Source organism: Aplidium turbinatum, chromosome 14, assembly GCF_918807975.1.
Source record: "Aplidium turbinatum chromosome 14, kaAplTurb1.1, whole genome shotgun sequence".
Taxonomy (NCBI): Eukaryota; Metazoa; Chordata; class Ascidiacea; order Aplousobranchia; family Polyclinidae; genus Aplidium; species Aplidium turbinatum.
This window is the reverse complement of record NC_137485.1, coordinates 1,197,274-1,214,270: the sequence shown is the minus strand read 5'-3', so window position 1 is coordinate 1,214,270 and position 16,997 is coordinate 1,197,274. Positions and strand designations below refer to the sequence as shown.

The following is a 16,997-nucleotide window of genomic DNA, read 5'->3' as shown; positions in this document are numbered from 1 at the left end:
TTGCAAATATTTTCTCAGGTGAAACTCAGTAAACATCAGATTTAAACAAACATAGCAGGAAAAAAGTAAAGGTGGTCCCATACTTGATTCAAGCGTGTACGTCGCTATAATAGCATCTGGACTGGAAGCCAAACCCTGTAGGCCTCCTCTTGCACGGCAGACAGGGTTGCCATTAGTGGTTTTAACACCAAATTTTAGAAACTTGTTTTTTATTACATTTTCTGATTAAAGTGTGGCACAGTCGCAACACCTGAAGTTATGGTTGTAAATGTAATCATGTTGTTGACAAAATCAGCCCAAAATACAATATTATGTAATGCATCATCAAGATTAGAGAAAAGTTGCCTTTTCAAACCTGATGGATAGGCTACTGCTCATTGATAAAACAGAGTTTTTTGAACTATTGACAATGCTGAAAATTTTTTTAAAAAACGCCAAAAACATATCAAAATGCCAAATTTAAAGTAGCCTGCCAAACGCGTTAAAAAATGCTCAAATTTTTAAAGTTAGGCGTTAAAACAGCCAAGATGGCAATCTTGTTTGCCGTGCAAGATGAGGCCTAGCGCTTGGCTTCCAGTCCAGCTGCTATTATAGTGACGTCCACAATCCAAGTGTTTGATATGAGAAGACAAGACTCTTATCGTACTAACGATTAGTACGGTTAGTTTTGGCACTAAGGAAAGTAGAGTGGCCAGTTTCTTTCTCTTGGCCGCCTTTCCTGCAGCCAGATGCAGCAACAACCAGCTGAAGCCTGGAGTCGAACCAGGTTTGCATAATTGAAAAGCTAACGCCTTATCCGTTGCGCCATTCCACCGGAGGAAATATTTTTTAAAAATTTAGAATTTTCTAAAAGTTCTCTTTACTCAGTTGCGCCTCTACACAGCTGCAATGCTGCATTGACACTGTCTGCTTTGTAAAGCGCTGAGGAGCAACGTATTCTGCGATGGATACAGCGCTATATAAAAACAATCATTATTATTATTATATCGAGCAAAAAATAATTAACAACTATAGTCTTTGTGTATATTTTGTGTGAGAAAAAAAAGTGTGGGTTTCGAAAACTGGAAATACAACTTCTTCCTTGTCGATTCTATGATCAGGTTCTAGTATTTACAATTAGGAGTTTTGCAATGATTCTGTGATTCAGTGATCACACTTTGGCAATTTGGATTCTCAAAATTATCATTTCAAACAAATATAAAGTGAAGTTAGCTTGAAGTTTAAAATCGAAATTACATTGGGCTTCAGTCAGGCCTCCAGTCCGCACCTTGTCAAGGTATGTGTATAGTAGCCTGTATATAGATCGCTATGGTAACAGCTATAATACAGCTAAGCACCTCTCCACTAGACTTTGTTAAAATTTCTAGTTTGATGCAACGCCTATGGATTGTTGATCACGTGACGTTGTCTGAGCTTCTGCATTGTGACGTCATATTTGTTTCAACAACATAGTAATGTGTCGTTATCATGGTCGTTACTCCAGCTCAGGTGATCAATTGCATCGATAAGTCTATTTTTGAATGTAATTGAGATAAAAACCTTTTTAATCTCTTGATCAGAATGAAAGCAAGCAGAATACTTTAAATATATGCGATTTCTTTTCAAGATGTTTTCGTAATCCAACGTTTATGTTAAATTACTACTTGACTTTGTTGGGTAACTCCTGCAATTTCTTTCTGGAAAAGATACAGTATACACAACAAAAGTTATGCAACAGGTTGAGCGAGAACTAGAATTGCTCATTACGCTGATGACGTAACAAGAGTTTGACAACATGATCCCCAGATAATTACCAGGTGGATTTTATTCAACTAGAGTAAAAAACATCTTTTTATTTGAATAGAAAAAAAAAAATCTTTCTGCGAGATGACATGTTTACATAGGCAGTTCTCAGCAATAACAGCACAAGACGCCAAACTCGAATATTATCTCAATGGAACGAAGTATTGATGAAACAAATGCAATAAACAACTATTCAAACTTCCGAACGCACCGAGTAAAGACATTGTTGTGGAATAATCAGAAGAGACTTTAATAGTCCGAGACTAAAGATCCGTACAACCGGTCACGCTTGTGGTTTCTTGCTGATCAATATAGTTCTAGAATTATAAACCGCGATAAACAATGCAAGGACATGGCTGCAGCCTCCGCTCCATAGAAGGTAGAAAGAATAACCGACTGTGGGGCTGGATCCCTCAAGCTGAGAAAGAATAACAAATCCCAGCCCCATTATCTTGTGGGGTGGCCCTCGGGGCGGCCTTCGAGGGCCTCTTCGGAGTTGCAAAGGGCTTTTAGGGATTCGTCTTCTTTTTCGTTTTCTTTCTTCTTGTGATGATGATGAGGAAATGGAAGTGAAATTGTCGTTTAAAATGCCAGAATTTGAAGATGAATTATTCAATACCTCGTTGACGACATCACCGCTGAATTCATCGTCATCAAGACTGATCTTTGTAGCATTGTTATCAACGCGATTAGACGCGATTTTGCTCCAATTAGCGTCGATGCTGTTCAACTCTACAGAGTTGTTGTCAGAAGTGATCACAACGTCATTTCCTTGTGAGGCAGTTTCGCGTTTCATGTCGAAGACAGAATCGAATCCTGTCATCGCGCTGTATATCTGCAGCTCGAATTGTTTAGCGTCACCAATTGTCTTGATCTTGTGGTTGGTGTACAGAGACAAGCCGGACAGAAGAAGTATAACTAAAAAAAGCACAAAAGTATTATTCGTACGGTTGCTATACGGAGAGTCAAAGTCGGAAGCATAACCGAGTAGGATGAGCCATGGTTCGGCGCTCACAAGGGCGTTGGTTCGACACCGCTCAAGAGCATGCGGCTGTGTCTTTGGCAAAACACTCAGAGGCATGCCTGAAGGTGGACACTAAGATTGGCTTCCTTGCCTTCCCGTCCACTTAATCTGAATCATCAACCTTTAAGCGTAAGGTTGGATATGACAAAACGTTTAAGTTAAAAGATAAAATTGCAAACGGTTATCACTTCAGTTTATGGTAATTTCACGATCCCATACAAGCAATGTAGTAACATCAAGAGCATATGATGTAATGAACATATTCAGCCAAGTTTAAACGAAGACCAAAGAACAACAATGGTTCGGCTCTCGGGGTGTGGTTTGTATCTTATCAAGCAATTCCTTACGTAGCAAGCAAAAGGGGATTTTCTGTAAATTCTGAAAAATCATTTCAAATTAGACAAAACATTAAAACTTATTTCCTCACCACTTATGGCTTGAATGACAGCTCCTGTGATATTTCGTTTTGTTGCCATAAAATCTAACTTCACTTTCTTGTCGGGGGCATAACATGAGGCAACTATGAGGTACAGGGCCGCCACAACTGTCCCCATCCCACCAACCAACAGCAAGCCAGCAATGGCCCGGATAATGGAGCTCCTCTTTTCCACTAAACAATAGAAGAAGTCAGACCTTACATGCGTGATTATATGCGATGCTTCTTTGTTGTAAAGATTAAACGCCATGTGAAACAAGACCCAACAAATTTTGACCTGAAGAGTTCGTTTGTGGTAAATGTAAAGGTGGTCCCATACTTGATCCAAGCATCGGGGGGGATGAGAAGATAAGGTTCTCATTACTAAGCCATCGGCACTAACGAGAGTAGTTTGGCCAGTTCCTTTCTCTCGGCCGCCTTTCCTGCAGCAACTACGCCCACCCAATTTATTACACTCTAGGTAGAGGTGAGCGATGTTTGTCAACAACCAGCGTAAACCGGGAGTCGAACCAGGATTGCATGATTGGAAAGCGAGAGCCTTACCCGCTGCGCCATCCCACCGCATTTTGTTTCGTTTGAAGAATTCGTTTGTGGTACAGAATGTAAATATGGAAGAGGGGAAGTGTGTCATTGCTCGAAGTGGCTGCAGTACTTTTGTCAAATTTACTTGAACTTCATTTTGCCTTCAATCTCCTGAACAGAGTTTGGCCTACTGCAGCTTCGAGCAATATTCAATGTAATAATCGACGTAAAAGTAGTTGAATAATTGTTTGAAACTTACGAGGAGTGGGAAAGTAGATTGTTCCGTCTGGGAGGTCAATACCAAGGAAGAACAATCCCTGGTTGACACAAAGGAGGATCGGCTCCCTCTTCCTCCTGTTCATGTTCCGGAAGGTACTCCGGAATGGAGAAACAGGAGCGCGGAGTTCCTTGCAAGCCTTCACAAAACATCACTTGGTGTTTGAAATGGTTGCTTGCAATTTCGGTGGAATTGGAACTTTATTAACTTCGTAACGAACTTCATTTAAAAGTAAATGGGATATCCAGACAAGTTAACTCTACAAAAAGTAAGTTCCAAATTTTGCATTAGTTTAGTTCTTTTAGTTTTTCTAGACCTCTGCTATGTTTAGCATGTATTGTTTTTGTGGTGATGGTCAGAAATAACAACAAACTGAATTGAGTTTAATTCACCATATCTGATCTTTTCAAACAAAGAATTGAAAGCAATTTTAATTCTCGCCACGGAGTTTCCAAAGCATAAAATAAAGTCGAGCTAACTCAATGAATGAAATAATTGCATTAGCACAAACGACATTTTAATACATCCACCTCTGTGCCAGAGTCTGATGGTTCAAGACCTTCGTTGCGCCAGACTAAACTTTCACGACCAAACTTAATTACTTTCCACGTTGCTTTTACAATAATCTCCACCAGCTGTTCAAACTAACAAGCTTCTTCAGCACCAATCAAATGCCTCACCTTCACTACGCTTGGTGACGTCATACCCGCGATCAGGAAAGCCGTCCCTGTGACGACAAGCAGCGCAGAAAGGGCGAGAAGGTTCTTTGCCATCCTTGGGAATTTTCAAACTGAAGTCGAATAACTTTTAAAAAATCAATTATTTTTGTGTTTTTTTTCAATTTATATCCGCGCGAGGCTAAATTTAAATCGACGGTTGTTGAATTTTGCGCCAATTTTATCGCCTGAGGATGACGCCTGAAGCCGAGTCATTGATACGTCACAAAGCTAGGTGGAAACCATGGCGATGCAGATTTGCAAAGAAGCAAAATAATCTGCAAAGTTAAAACATGAACGGCAGTGGCAAAAGATTCCTAAGGAACCAAAAACTAAAATTGCAACATGACAAAAAAATTACATTGAGACCTTTGGTAAGTTTTTTTAATTAAATTTTTTATTTTTTATTTAAATTTTTTTTTTTTTCAAAACTACAGTACAGCTTAACTTTTGCAGCCTAGGTCTACATGTAATGGTGGAATGTACAACCAAGTTATAAACATGAATACGGCATAAGGTTTTTATTAAATAAACAAAGTCAACCATAATGCATGTCCTCTTGGGGGGTCAACTGTTTCTCATGGCGGGGGAAGGGGGGCGGGTGGCGCAAGCTTTAGTCTACAACAATAAATGATAATTCGGATAATTTGTTTACAGCTGTTTTCCTTGGTATTGCCAGTCAGGTTGCCAGCATCGCTTCATTTCATTTTCACTGTATGAGTTTGCAAAAATACAGCAACACACGTTTTAAATTCTCCTTTAAAAAGTTTGGCATGTGATATCCGGGCTCTAGCTTTGCTGAAGCACTCAATAGTTTATTTCGCAATGTAGATATTAACGACCTGTTTTAACCTGATGCTTCGCGTTGTCTGTGGAAATAGCGAATTGCATTAACTTTCGAAACACAATTCCCTAGTCATGTGCTGTGACGAATCAAGCTAAAATCTTGTACATTGCGAAGCAAGCAACGATCATGCTGCCAAAAGCGAAACTCAATTTATTGCTAACTCAATAATTATGTATCAGAATTGGTCAAAAACACAAGTAGACCTACTTATGTGAAGCATTAGTCTGTATACCGAGCTAGCAAAATCCGTATTTTTTACATTTGTCTGCATACGTTGAATCAATGTGAAAGAGACAGAGTTCGCTGACTGTGTAGGCTACAAGCCAAGTATCACAGAGTATTTTGCGGCATTTCTGGTACCACCGCACATGTTTTTACATGTTTTTACATTTCTGGTACCACCGCACATGTTTTAACATGTTTTTACAAGTTACTTGAAAATAGATTGGATTCCAGTTCAGGTCAAACCGAAGACTTTAAAAACAGTACCGATTGTGTTCTTTCTTGCTTAACGCAGTGAGGATAGTCGGGTAATGATGTGATGACATCTTATAACTGATGTAAAATTAAAAATGAGCCCTGTCGCTAAAATACCTTAGATGTTGTGGAGCGATAAGAAATGAAACCATAACATTATTATTATTATTCATATATTTTTTTGGCGCAAACATGTAGACCTACAAATAACACTAAATAAAAAACGAAATCCAGCAGCCTCAGCTACAGCGCAATCCAGTTAAAAACTGAAGATCTGTCAACGGCGACTACGTTGTTGCGAATTGCAAGTAAGCTATAATAGAATTATATTAAATCAAAACTTAAATTCACATAAAAGGAAGTTTTGATCTCTCATTCTCCTTCCCTGGCATAGAGGGTGCGCATGAAGAACATGAGACTGACCAACAAACGATAACAAGACAATATTGCGTGAAACTGTAATAATATTGAACATAAATAGAAAAGACAAGATTAGAAATGAAGTCATCAGAAACAAAACTGGTATCAAAGATGTCATAGAAACAGCAACAAACCTAAAGTGGCAATGGGCGGGACATGTAGCAAGAATGACAGACAACAGATGGGCCAAGATAACCCCAGAATGGACACCAAGGTATGCAAGAAGAACTAGAGGGAGACCAAAAAGAAGATGGCGAGATGACATAGAAGAAAAAATTAGCACCACCTGGATGAGAACAGCAAAAGACAGAATGGTGTGGAAACATTGTGGAGGCCATCTGCCAGCAGTGGCATGACCGGCTGATGATGATGATGATTGCGTGAAACAAAATCGACTTTGAGAATCTTTACATTGCTATCTCTGCGAATACATGTCTCCTACATGGTCTAGTGGTTAGGATTCCTGGCTTTCACCCAGGCGGCCCGGGTTCGATTCCCGGTGTAGGAACATTTCTTGCATTGGTGGTTCAGTGGTAGAATCCTCGCCTGCCACGCGGGGGGCCCGGGTTCGATTCCCGGCCAATGCATAATTTTTATTTAAATTTAACGTTATTTTGTTTTTAATATCCACTACTTTAGAGCCATTATAACTCACCAACTGCAGAAGAGTTAGAAAAGCCATCGTCGTTCTCATAATTCCCTCAAGAAGGCACCACACACATTCTTTTTTTTTAAAGCTGATTCAAGTGATCTGTGTAAAACAATACAAATTATTTCTCTATGTTATGAGCTAAACGCATCAAGACGTGTTCCCCTTACGACCATCAGCACTCTTGATAACGCACCATGGCCGATCTTCATAGCAACTGTCCATACAAATCTTAAATATATCAGCAATAGCTACAGTATGTGGGCTAATAAAGCTATAGCCTAAATATATGTCGTTTTTGTTTTGTAACATTTTGTTTTTTTATTTTCCCTTTATATCTTAAATTTTTCTGAAGGTGTTGCCACCGTGCCAAATTTCTTTTCAGCTCAAAAACTTACTTCGGTCTCAAGCACGTTTTAACGTTCGCGTTTTATCGCTTCTACCCTTTTCTCGACCTTTTTGCTATGCTGACGTGTAGCCCTATTGTTTTGATATGATGGTCAAAAATAAAAACAACTGAACGGAACTGAACTGATCTCTCTATGGTTCAAAAATACAAGTTTAGAAAGATTTTGATGCAATCATAAAAACACTCATTGTGACAAACAAACCCTTGATCACATTCTGGGTTACAAAAAAAGAGCTGATCGAGTTTTCAATCCAAACGTTGTGAGTGTTGGGGATAATTTTGGCATCAACATCTGTCTTTTCTACTACTTCAACGGCTAACAGCAACGTCTGGAAAACACTTTGGAAAAATCCTTTCGAACCGGATTGTTACCCTACGTCTACGTCCCTAATCGCTTTTTGACTCCAACACGAAAAACAAAATTTTTAAACTTGTATTTGGCGCTGGTGTTGCTAAACTATTATTTCTATTATTTCTTTTATCCTAAACACTTTTAAGCGTAGTAAGCCAACAGATTCATGTTTTTAGTTAGCACAGCCACAAAAACCAAAAAAAAGCAGCAAAATATCAAACAGACACAAAGATAAGCACATTATGCAGCATTGCAACAGCCTACTGGAAAGTGTTGTGGATTGAATTTGTCAGTTTTTGTCAGAATTTAAAGCAACAATTTTCCAAAATCGCCGATAGAAGAGAAAAGAAAGCAGAATTAATGTCGTAACGGTTGATATTAAAGTTAATCCAAGGTCACTTTTACTATTCCACAACACAAAAGAAAGAAGTTACAAGACTACTTTAAACATGACTGTCACATTTCGTTTGTCCCAACAACGACCAAGTGTCATCTAATAACTCTGTATCATCATCACCATTAAGTTCTTTCCTCTCGTCGAGGGTTGGAGGCAATGAGGCGCCAAGTTTCTCTGTTGAGAGGTTTTTCTATTGCAATTTTGTAATTAAGTCCTGACCAGTTTTCAATATCGTTAGTCCAAATTCTTGGTGGTCTGCCTCTATTTCGTTTGCCGTTCATTTTTCCTTCTAGTAGTAGTTGTCTTTGAATAGAATTATTGCAAATCATGTGGCCAAAATATTTCAATTTTCTTGATTTAATTGTTTGTAGAATTTCCATGCTGGTTTGTATTCTGGATCGTACATCTTTGTTTGTGATTTTATCCATCCATGAAATTTTAAGCATTCTTCTATAAATCCACATTTCAAATGCCTCAAGTCGTTTAACCATTTGTGATAATAGTGTCCATGTTTCTGCATTGTAAAGTCACGTAGTCCAGATATAGCATTTCATAATTCGTTTTCGAGTGTTGATGTTAATTTTGCGTGTTGTTAATGTCTTTTCATTTTTACGAAGTTGTTTCTTGCTATTTCTATTCGTCTCAATATTTCCGTATCGCATCTGCCATTTTCAGTTGTTGTGTGTCCCAGATAGGTAAAGCTTTTGACTTGTTCGACCAGCATTCCGTCAATAGTAATATTAAAACGTGGTACAATTTCTTGTAATAATCATCGTTTTCGTCTTAACTCTGTATCAGGCTACCAATAATGAGGAATTAAACCGAAATCAATTCTAGTAGTTGTCGTCTCCTACATGGTCTAGTGGTTAGGATTCCTGGCTTTCACCCAGGCGGCCCGGGTTCGATTCCCGGTGTAGGAACATTTCTTGCATTGGTGGTTCAGTGGTAGAATCCTCGCCTGCCACGCGGGGGCCGGGTTCGATTCCCGGCCAATGCACGTGTTTTGCATCGCCCCTTGGCTGCTTTTTTTATATCATAGAACATAGACACATAATAGAACATAGACACATAATAGAACATAGACACATAGACACACATAGACACATAATAATTGACCGTTGTGGAAATCAAAATCCACGTCGATGACCTCACCTCGTCAGATCAACGCCGGAAAAGGTTTAAACAGTTAAATGGCATCCATCTTTTGACAAGGTTGTAAACTTTGTCATCATACGTCATCAAACCTCCTTGCAGGATTGGTTGGTCGGTTAGATTGCAGGAATCTTCATCCTCGGACTGACAAATCATCTGATGGTTATTCCTGGCGGTTTTGCATACTTGTAGAGGCTCTTGACGCAGGGCCAGTTATCGAGATTGCGATTGGCAGAATGAAGTTTTCCGATTATAGAAAGGTTGTAGTCTGTCAATTGTCATACACTACGTGCCGCGTTGAATAAAAATGTTTTGTTTTGTTGCCATGGAATTATTCCATCCACTATGTGCCGCTGAATGGAGAGCAGTCCTCTACGTGCGTTGCTCAAGCGCACACCCCGAGAGCCGAACCAGCGCCGCTTGATCTTGAAGTTCCTTCGTAAAATCAAACGAGCTCTCGGGGCGGCCATCATCATCATCATCATCGTCGTCATCATCATTAAATATCTTGTTCTCGTCAAGGGTTGGAGCCAATGAGGCGCTAAATTTCTCTGTTGTAAAATTTTTCTATTGCAGTTTTGTGATTGTCCTGACCGCAGTCTTTGATATCATTAGTCCAAATTCTACTACCTCTCATAAACACCCATACACCCCTAACCTTATACATCAACCTCATGCACCTCTTACACCCCACCTTGGGGCGGATAAATGGCAAGAATTATTTAAGTTTCACTGAAATTAAGATTGTTAAAAATAAAGCAGATGTGGTACTTGGAATCAAGTTCAGACTTCTGAATCAAAGCCAAAGTAAGATCAACAGAACAACTTTGACATATTTTGTTTCCAGTAATCAGGATTCAAAGTACATTGGAGACCCCGTGATGATTAGTAAGAATGACAAGACAAAGACCGAACAGTTCGGTCATAATTATCACAACTTTTCTGAAAGATTAAGCTTCAATTGAACAATATTATTCTTCGGAAGAAGCAAAAACATGTTTTTCAGAAAATAAAAGAACTGTTAAAAACTTGCTGGAAACAAGTTTGTTATGAAAGCACAAACAACATAATTAATGTAACACGAAGACATGTTAGTACCATTCTGACATAACTGCACGATTTTGGCGAAAGCGTTGTACAATTAGCTTGAACACCTTTTGCATGGCTCGCCTCGGGGTAAAAATAAATTACCATCTCAACAAGTGACGGCTGGGTTGCCAGAAATTAGATAAATTCGATTTTTAAGAAAATATGTACAGGATGAAAAAATGCCTGCCAACAAAACTCACGTCGTTGAATGATTAAACATTTTCGTTGATTCTACGTTCAACCATGTTGTAAAACCGAAAGCAATGGTGGATTTTACACGTTGGCGCATGGTACAGACATCGAGGTCTTCTTTATATAAAGAACAAGCCAAGCCACAATTGAGGCATAAGTTGCAATATCATTTATTGCAAGATGCCGAGAATATTACTGTGCGCCGCATTGCTTTGTGTGTTTGTTGGCCTGAGTGAGGCCTGGAACGTGAGGACAAGGCCGAAGAAAGAAGAGAAAAATAATCAACCAAGTGAGTTAATTTTAGTTATTTTATTTGAAATTGTTGTAAATATAAATTGAAATTAAATTTCATTTTTAAATTACCGTTTTGAAATTATTTTATAGAAAGTTTAAAAACTATAAATTTTCATGTTAAATAAATTTGTTTATATTTGAAAAATAATGCATTTTATTAATACAAAAATAAAATTACTCAAGAAAATGAAATATATTCTGACAGGACATGGAACACTTTTATACTTTACTCTTTCGTGCCATTTATCATTTATTTCGCCTTTGATTGTTAGTCTTTTCCATTAATTCTTTAACGTAACAAGAGTGAAACGTTTCTATTTGAATAAGCTTAACTGAAGATGATCTAGCTGCTAGCTGATCGAAATCGAATACAAGTATGCGAAATTGCCAGGATTAAGCTCTGCAAGAAGCTTTCCCAGTCCGAGGATAAAAATTCAATCAATCAATCAATCAATCAACTTTGCATGATTGAACTAACCTGTGTGAAAATAAATTCGCTTGCACAAACATAAAATTATATTTAATATAACATTCAAATAATTGTTTGTAAATATCATACAAGTTTTCAACACTGTAAGGTACAGTCTATGATCCTTCCTTTCCATTAATCGCCTTTTTTTCATTATAGTTTCCTGCAACATTTCACTTAGTCACATGCTACACCCCCAAAACGGAGAAAATCGTGTGATATTTTCGTGTTTGCAAAATTTCACCGTTTGCTCAACTGCACTTCGTTAATCCATTCAGAAGCATTTTTGAGGCCTAAGAAAATAATTCAATATTTTGAAATGAACTGCTTGTAAACTTAATTATTAACATTTAAATTAACTTGTTCACAAATGTACGAAGTGGAATGTACCTTGAATAGGGGTCTGTTTACTATAGGGGTGAGAATACCTGGAAAAATTTTCACAAATTCACAGAGTCACTTCACAAACAATACCTACAAGAAAATACTAAGATTAGTCAAAAATAAATTATTGAAATCTTTTGTGATCGTGAAAAAATATTTGAAACTTAACTTCAATTTCAAAGGAACCCGGTAGACTGATTTCAACTTTTAGAAAAAGCTTGTTTGTTAAGATTAGTCAAATACAAAGTTTGTGTATTAAACAATTATTGGAACTAAAATAGACAAATAAGAACAAAAACAGGGAGAAATAAAACAGAGCAACCTTAGCGGGTTTAACATACTTTTTTTACACACAAAAAGAAGTACGTTAAACCCGCTATGGTTGCTCTGTTTTATTTCTCTATGGTTCAACAAAGCAAACTCTCTACCGAAGCTTTAACAATAAAAACAAATTAAGATATTTTAACATTTCCCAGCTCCCGAGCAAACTAGTTGTGTTTTGTTGATTTCAACGTTTCCATTTTCTTTTAAACAATTTTGTTTTATTGAAACCACGGTGCTTCCCCAACTTGCTTTCTTGACGCTCTACTGCGGATGACGTAGGATAAGTACAGGACAAAGGCACGAATGTTACAAACATTTGTTTTATCTTCCAGTCGACTGTGAGGTGAAGGACTTGGAGGAATGGGGCGACTGCATGAAGCAGATGGTCGATGAGGTGACCGTCTGGTTGAAGGAGAGAAAGCAGATTGTTGTTACTCCCCCTGAAAATGGGGGAAAGCCTTGTCCACCCCCTGAGCAAGAAGGTGAGTCACTAAAGTGTTTATAGCAATATCAATTCATCGTTGTTGAACAAGCGAATTGACACAAGATCCATTGAAGTAATTTTCAGTAACAGTTTACAAGTTAGATCATCACATACAGGACCGTTGAGCGGCTAATTTGACGATTCTATGAGACTCTAGGGTCCAAATTAAGACGTTTCTAAAATAGGCACTGCACCCAACAATTATGCTTTTCTTAAGTTTTTGGGCCCATTGTAAAAGTAATGGTCACCTGAAACTATCTCACGCCCGGGTCCGAAAGTAGGTCTGGGCAGATCCCACATAAATCTCAACGCACCGTGGTCGTCTCTCTTACTATTGTGACGTCAAAATAAGACATAGAAACATTTTGTTATAACAAAAGTATAGGTGGCGATTGGCCTCCAAACACGCTTTAAAACTGAACCGCCAATCATCAGACATTATTGTTTTTACACGTTTTTCAGTATTTTGTCATATTCAGTCTTTTTTATTTCATCGCTGCTGAAACAGTCAAGTTGCGTCGCAAATACGTTTGATCGCTCTTCTTCCACGATTGTTACGTGGTTGTGATAATAATTGTTAAATGAGCATAAAAGTCAACTTAACCTTCTGCAGCAGTTCAAAATTTTGTAATTTTAAAGAAATTTATGAAAAAATTAAATTGGAAACACTAGTAACTTATGCTACTATTGTCCATTTTATGGCTTTTGTGCTGATTATTACGTCACATTATTTTTATTTTACCAGAGTGTCTGAACGCCACGGAGCTTTTCGATTTGGAGATTGTCTTGAATGGGGAGCATAAAGACACTGAGGAGGAGGAAGAGTTTACAAACGATGTCCTTGTCCAAATGGGAGCTTTAGATGTGAATGGTGGACTAGCTCGTATGTTTAATCTCAAGAAATTAAAAGGCGGATGGTCAAAGAAGAAGAAGGGAAAATCGGGAAGCTCCAGCTCTGGATCCGGTAGCAGCTCCGGGAGTGGATCCGGTAGCAGTTCCGGGAGTGGTTCAGATAGCAGTTCCGGAAGTGACTCTTCTTCTGACAGCAGCTCCGATAGCAGTAGCTCCGATAGCAGCAGCTCCGATAGCAGCAGTTCCGACTCTGAAAGCAGTTCCGATAGCGGCTCCAATACTTCGGACAGCAACTCCGACACTTCGGACAACGGAACCGATAGTGGATCCGATACTAGCGCTGGTGGAGGAACCGACAGCAGCGCTGAAGAAGATAACGGAGGAAGAAAGCCAACACCTTCCCGCCCTCCTCGTCACTATTATCCTTGGTAAATCGATCAATCTAGAAAATTCGATCAATCAAAATTTTATGAACAGTTTGAAATCAATAAGTATTACTTTCATTAGAACGTGTTTAGTCAAAGCTAAAACTTTGATGTTTCAAGTTTCAATCAAATCAACTTAAATTGAAATAACTTTATTCAAAATTGAAATGTTGTTTGATTGTTTCCATTTTATGTTTTCCACAATAAATTTGATGACGCATAAAAGTTTTGTTGCTAACTTCCTCACCCAATGTGCGGCCATTGTTACGTCAATAATGACGACAAAACACAATTACAACGCATGGAATACAATTGTCATTGATGAGCATTAAAAACTTTTTATCGCTGAAATGAAGTGTACTTGAGTGTCAAGCAATGAAAGAGAATATTTCCGTGCGTTGCATGAAATCGGGAAACAATTGCCTTCACAACCCAGAGCCAGGTGGTTTCAGCGAGCGTTGAACCCATGTCCTTTAAACTTGTGTCAAAAGTTCTAACGCTTCCTAAGCCACAGACAATTTTTGAAACTTGCTTTTGAATTTTATTTTTTTATTTAAACTGCAAAATTAAGTTTAACATAAAACAACAATCATTTTGTTGATGAAGCCACTTTGTCCGAGATGACAAACACAATCAGTTCCTATTTCAAATTCTTTGATGAATCTTCCCTACAGTCGAAAATAAATGCATCACAAGTGGTGAATCATTGAATTGGTATAAAGACCTGGGGTTACAAAGACATTGCAGCTTCGTGTTGATGATAAACGTACAAGGAAAAAAGAGAAAAAGTGTAGGTGCTTGTAACATTTCGACTCAACCAGCAAATCTGATCATTTCACATTGTTTAACATCTGAAAACATTGAATCAATGTTAACAAAGGCTCATTTAAAAGGGGGGTATCTGACAAAATTCAGCGTGTCCTCAATGGCATAGGAATAAAGGCTGGGAGGAAACCCTATCTGACAATAAGTAAATACCTTCCCTCGGCTAAAGATCCCATGAAAGAAGGTGAAGTTTCTGGGTTGATCTTCCAATTATCGTGTCATGACTGTGATTTAATCTACTTTGGACAGACTAAACGTGATCTTAAAACCCTTTAACTGCCACGGGCGCATTAAAGTGCCCAAGCCCTAAAAAGTACACACTTTTTGCAATCACCATAACTCTGGTCTTTGCCAAACTGTATTGGTCTTACTTTTTTAGAAAGAGGAAAACTTGTATTGTCTAAAAGTTGAAAAAAATTACTAGGTTTGTATTTGAACTTTTTCTGCAATTTTCAATCATTTACAGAAAATTTTTATTTTTTGTGCAAAGTGAAGTGTATGCGGCCATTACTTCGCATAATAACACATAAACATTAAGGTGTGTCTACACGAGAAAGTGTTCTTGCTTAGAAATTCTTGCGCTAGTGATTAAACTCGTTTCGTCTACACTGGCAACCTCGACGAAGATTTTGCTTGCTTGAATCGCGGTCACGTGAGTATCTAATCCCCAATGACGTCACGTTTTAAAAAGTTCGCGCCAAAGCATAGCAGTTCGCGCTACAGTACAGCAGAGTAGACCAAGCAACTGACTGTTCTTTAACCATTTGAAGTTGTTGCAGTCTTTCAGTCATGGCTTCCCAGAAGTTGTGTAAAAAATGCTGCAAAAAGCGAAGGATGCAAACCCGCAATTTACTGCTTATTGAAACATTCAGACACCTCAGTGAGGTTGAAATGTTGGAAACAGAATTTCGTGTCAGCGTGGGTGACTGGTAACAACCAGCAAGATCATTCTTCCGCTATTTTTATTACCCGCTGTACAATGGCAATGGTTTTCTGCTGAGATCTTGTTTTGGATTTGAAATTGGAAAATATTGTGCTTTCTATGAGCTATTTCGAGTACGGTCACCGCCAGTTCAGCCCGCAACATTAATAAGAACGGGTTGGGATCAAAACTTAACGAAATCCTTTAACGATACCGCCCTGCCCTGTGTGGATACTGAGCTGAGAGGAGACCTGAGATTTTGGCGGGAAAAACATTTCTAAGCAAGAGAACTCACTTAAGCGCCCAGTTTTTCGCTCTGGAGCGTATTTTTTCTCGACGGTTCGCTTAAGCGTCGTTCACACTGTTGTGCCATGTCTCGTGCTGTTCTTTGAGACGTTTTCGCTCCAGTGGTTTTCAGTGCGGCTGTTCACACTGTGCGGCTTGTGACGTGGTTGCTTGAGACGTTCTTTGCACGGTTGAGCGAGAATTGCAACGGAGCGATTTCAGCTCAAGTCACAAGCGAGAACGCGAGATTTGTAAACAGGGTTGAAAGGCAAGCAGGACCTTTGTGGGTGCTGTGACATCACAAAAACTGCTTTAAATGAAAATTACTCCCATAAAAGGTTTTGACTTGAGATAGGAGGCAAAATATGTCATTTTATCTAAACTTCCTTGCAAGTGCAGTGCTTTTCTCGTGTCTGCCCTCCATAGGTATACAAGCTGCATGATCAGGCTTAGAACAGCAGAGTGGAGAGATGAAATAGGCCTAGGCTTTTACTAATACAGAATCAAGTTAAGTGTAGGGTGACTAAGATTTTATGTACCGGTACGGTACCGTACATTTACATGGTAGAAGAAAAGCTGCTTTGCAATTTTAACTTCTTCAGCAGGCTTCTTTAAACATGTAGGCTAATCATTAAAAATGATATACCGGCACTCCTAAGTTTTGTGACTGGTTGATTACGCTAGCCTAGTATCTACATGCTATGTCAGTGTCATCTTCTGTAAACTAGGCAACTAAACCTGCATCTACCAAAGCTGTGGAGACTACAATTGTAAAGCAAAATTTAACATATGAGAAAACTGTATGATATGAAGAATGTGTTATGTTATTTTGAAATGCATATCGGCTATATAAAACACTGGTAGTATACTGCATGTTTGAGTATATCAGTCAAGCGTGACGGTTTCCACTAGCAACACCCGCTTGTCAGGACCTGGAGCCTTGTCTGGTACATACAATGTAAACCTACTTTCACAATGCTCAAAGCTCCGCT

The 16,997-nt window shown here is 38.6% G+C and overlaps 2 protein-coding genes and 4 non-coding genes across 6 annotated transcripts; 5 read left to right on the top strand and 1 right to left on the bottom strand.

Annotated features, from left to right (window-relative positions):
- Positions 1–1,600: 1,600 nt before the first annotated feature.
- Positions 1,601–4,822, bottom strand: LOC145782739 (uncharacterized). Its single transcript, XM_082594499.1, has 4 exons — positions 4,722–4,822; positions 4,024–4,180; positions 3,234–3,416; positions 1,601–2,700 (listed from the first exon to the last, which is right to left on the bottom strand). Exons 1-4 carry the CDS (start codon positions 4,812–4,814, stop codon positions 2,066–2,068), a joined length of 1,068 nt encoding a protein of 355 aa, XP_082450625.1. The 5' UTR covers positions 4,815–4,822; the 3' UTR covers positions 1,601–2,065.
- Positions 4,823–6,937: 2,115 nt separating this feature from the next.
- On the top strand, positions 6,938–7,009 carry Trnae-uuc (transfer RNA glutamic acid (anticodon UUC)). The gene has a single exon. It is a non-coding gene; the product is annotated as a tRNA-Glu (tRNA).
- An 8-nt stretch (positions 7,010–7,017) lies between these two features.
- Positions 7,018–7,088, top strand: Trnag-gcc (transfer RNA glycine (anticodon GCC)). The gene has a single exon. It is a non-coding gene; the product is annotated as a tRNA-Gly (tRNA).
- A 2,068-nt stretch (positions 7,089–9,156) lies between these two features.
- Trnae-uuc (transfer RNA glutamic acid (anticodon UUC)) lies at positions 9,157–9,228 on the top strand. The gene has a single exon. It is a non-coding gene; the product is annotated as a tRNA-Glu (tRNA).
- An 8-nt stretch (positions 9,229–9,236) lies between these two features.
- Trnag-gcc (transfer RNA glycine (anticodon GCC)) lies at positions 9,237–9,305 on the top strand. The gene has a single exon. It is a non-coding gene; the product is annotated as a tRNA-Gly (tRNA).
- A 1,595-nt stretch (positions 9,306–10,900) lies between these two features.
- LOC145782745 (uncharacterized) lies at positions 10,901–14,318 on the top strand. The gene is made up of 3 exons (XM_082594504.1): positions 10,901–11,030; positions 12,545–12,694; positions 13,442–14,318. Exons 1-3 carry the CDS (start codon positions 10,922–10,924, stop codon positions 13,978–13,980), a joined length of 798 nt encoding a protein of 265 aa, XP_082450630.1. The 5' UTR covers positions 10,901–10,921; the 3' UTR covers positions 13,981–14,318.
- Positions 14,319–16,997: the final 2,679 nt, after the last annotated feature.

Coding starts and splice junctions, on each gene's coding strand:
- LOC145782739 (XM_082594499.1), bottom strand. CDS start 4,814: ATGGCAAAGAACCTTCTCGCCCTTTCTGCGCTGCTTGTCGTCACAGGG. Junction 3,417..4,023: donor AATCTACTTTCCCACTCCTC/GTAAGTTTCAAA, acceptor TCTATTGTTTAG/TGGAAAAGAGGAGCTCCATT. Junction 2,701..3,233: donor TGTCATTCAAGCCATAAGTG/GTGAGGAAATAA, acceptor TGCTTTTTTTAG/TTATACTTCTTCTGTCCGGC.
- LOC145782745 (XM_082594504.1), top strand. CDS start 10,922: ATGCCGAGAATATTACTGTGCGCCGCATTGCTTTGTGTGTTTGTTGGC. Junction 11,031..12,544: donor AGAGAAAAATAATCAACCAA/GTGAGTTAATTT, acceptor TTTATCTTCCAG/TCGACTGTGAGGTGAAGGAC. Junction 12,695..13,441: donor TCCACCCCCTGAGCAAGAAG/GTGAGTCACTAA, acceptor TTATTTTACCAG/AGTGTCTGAACGCCACGGAG.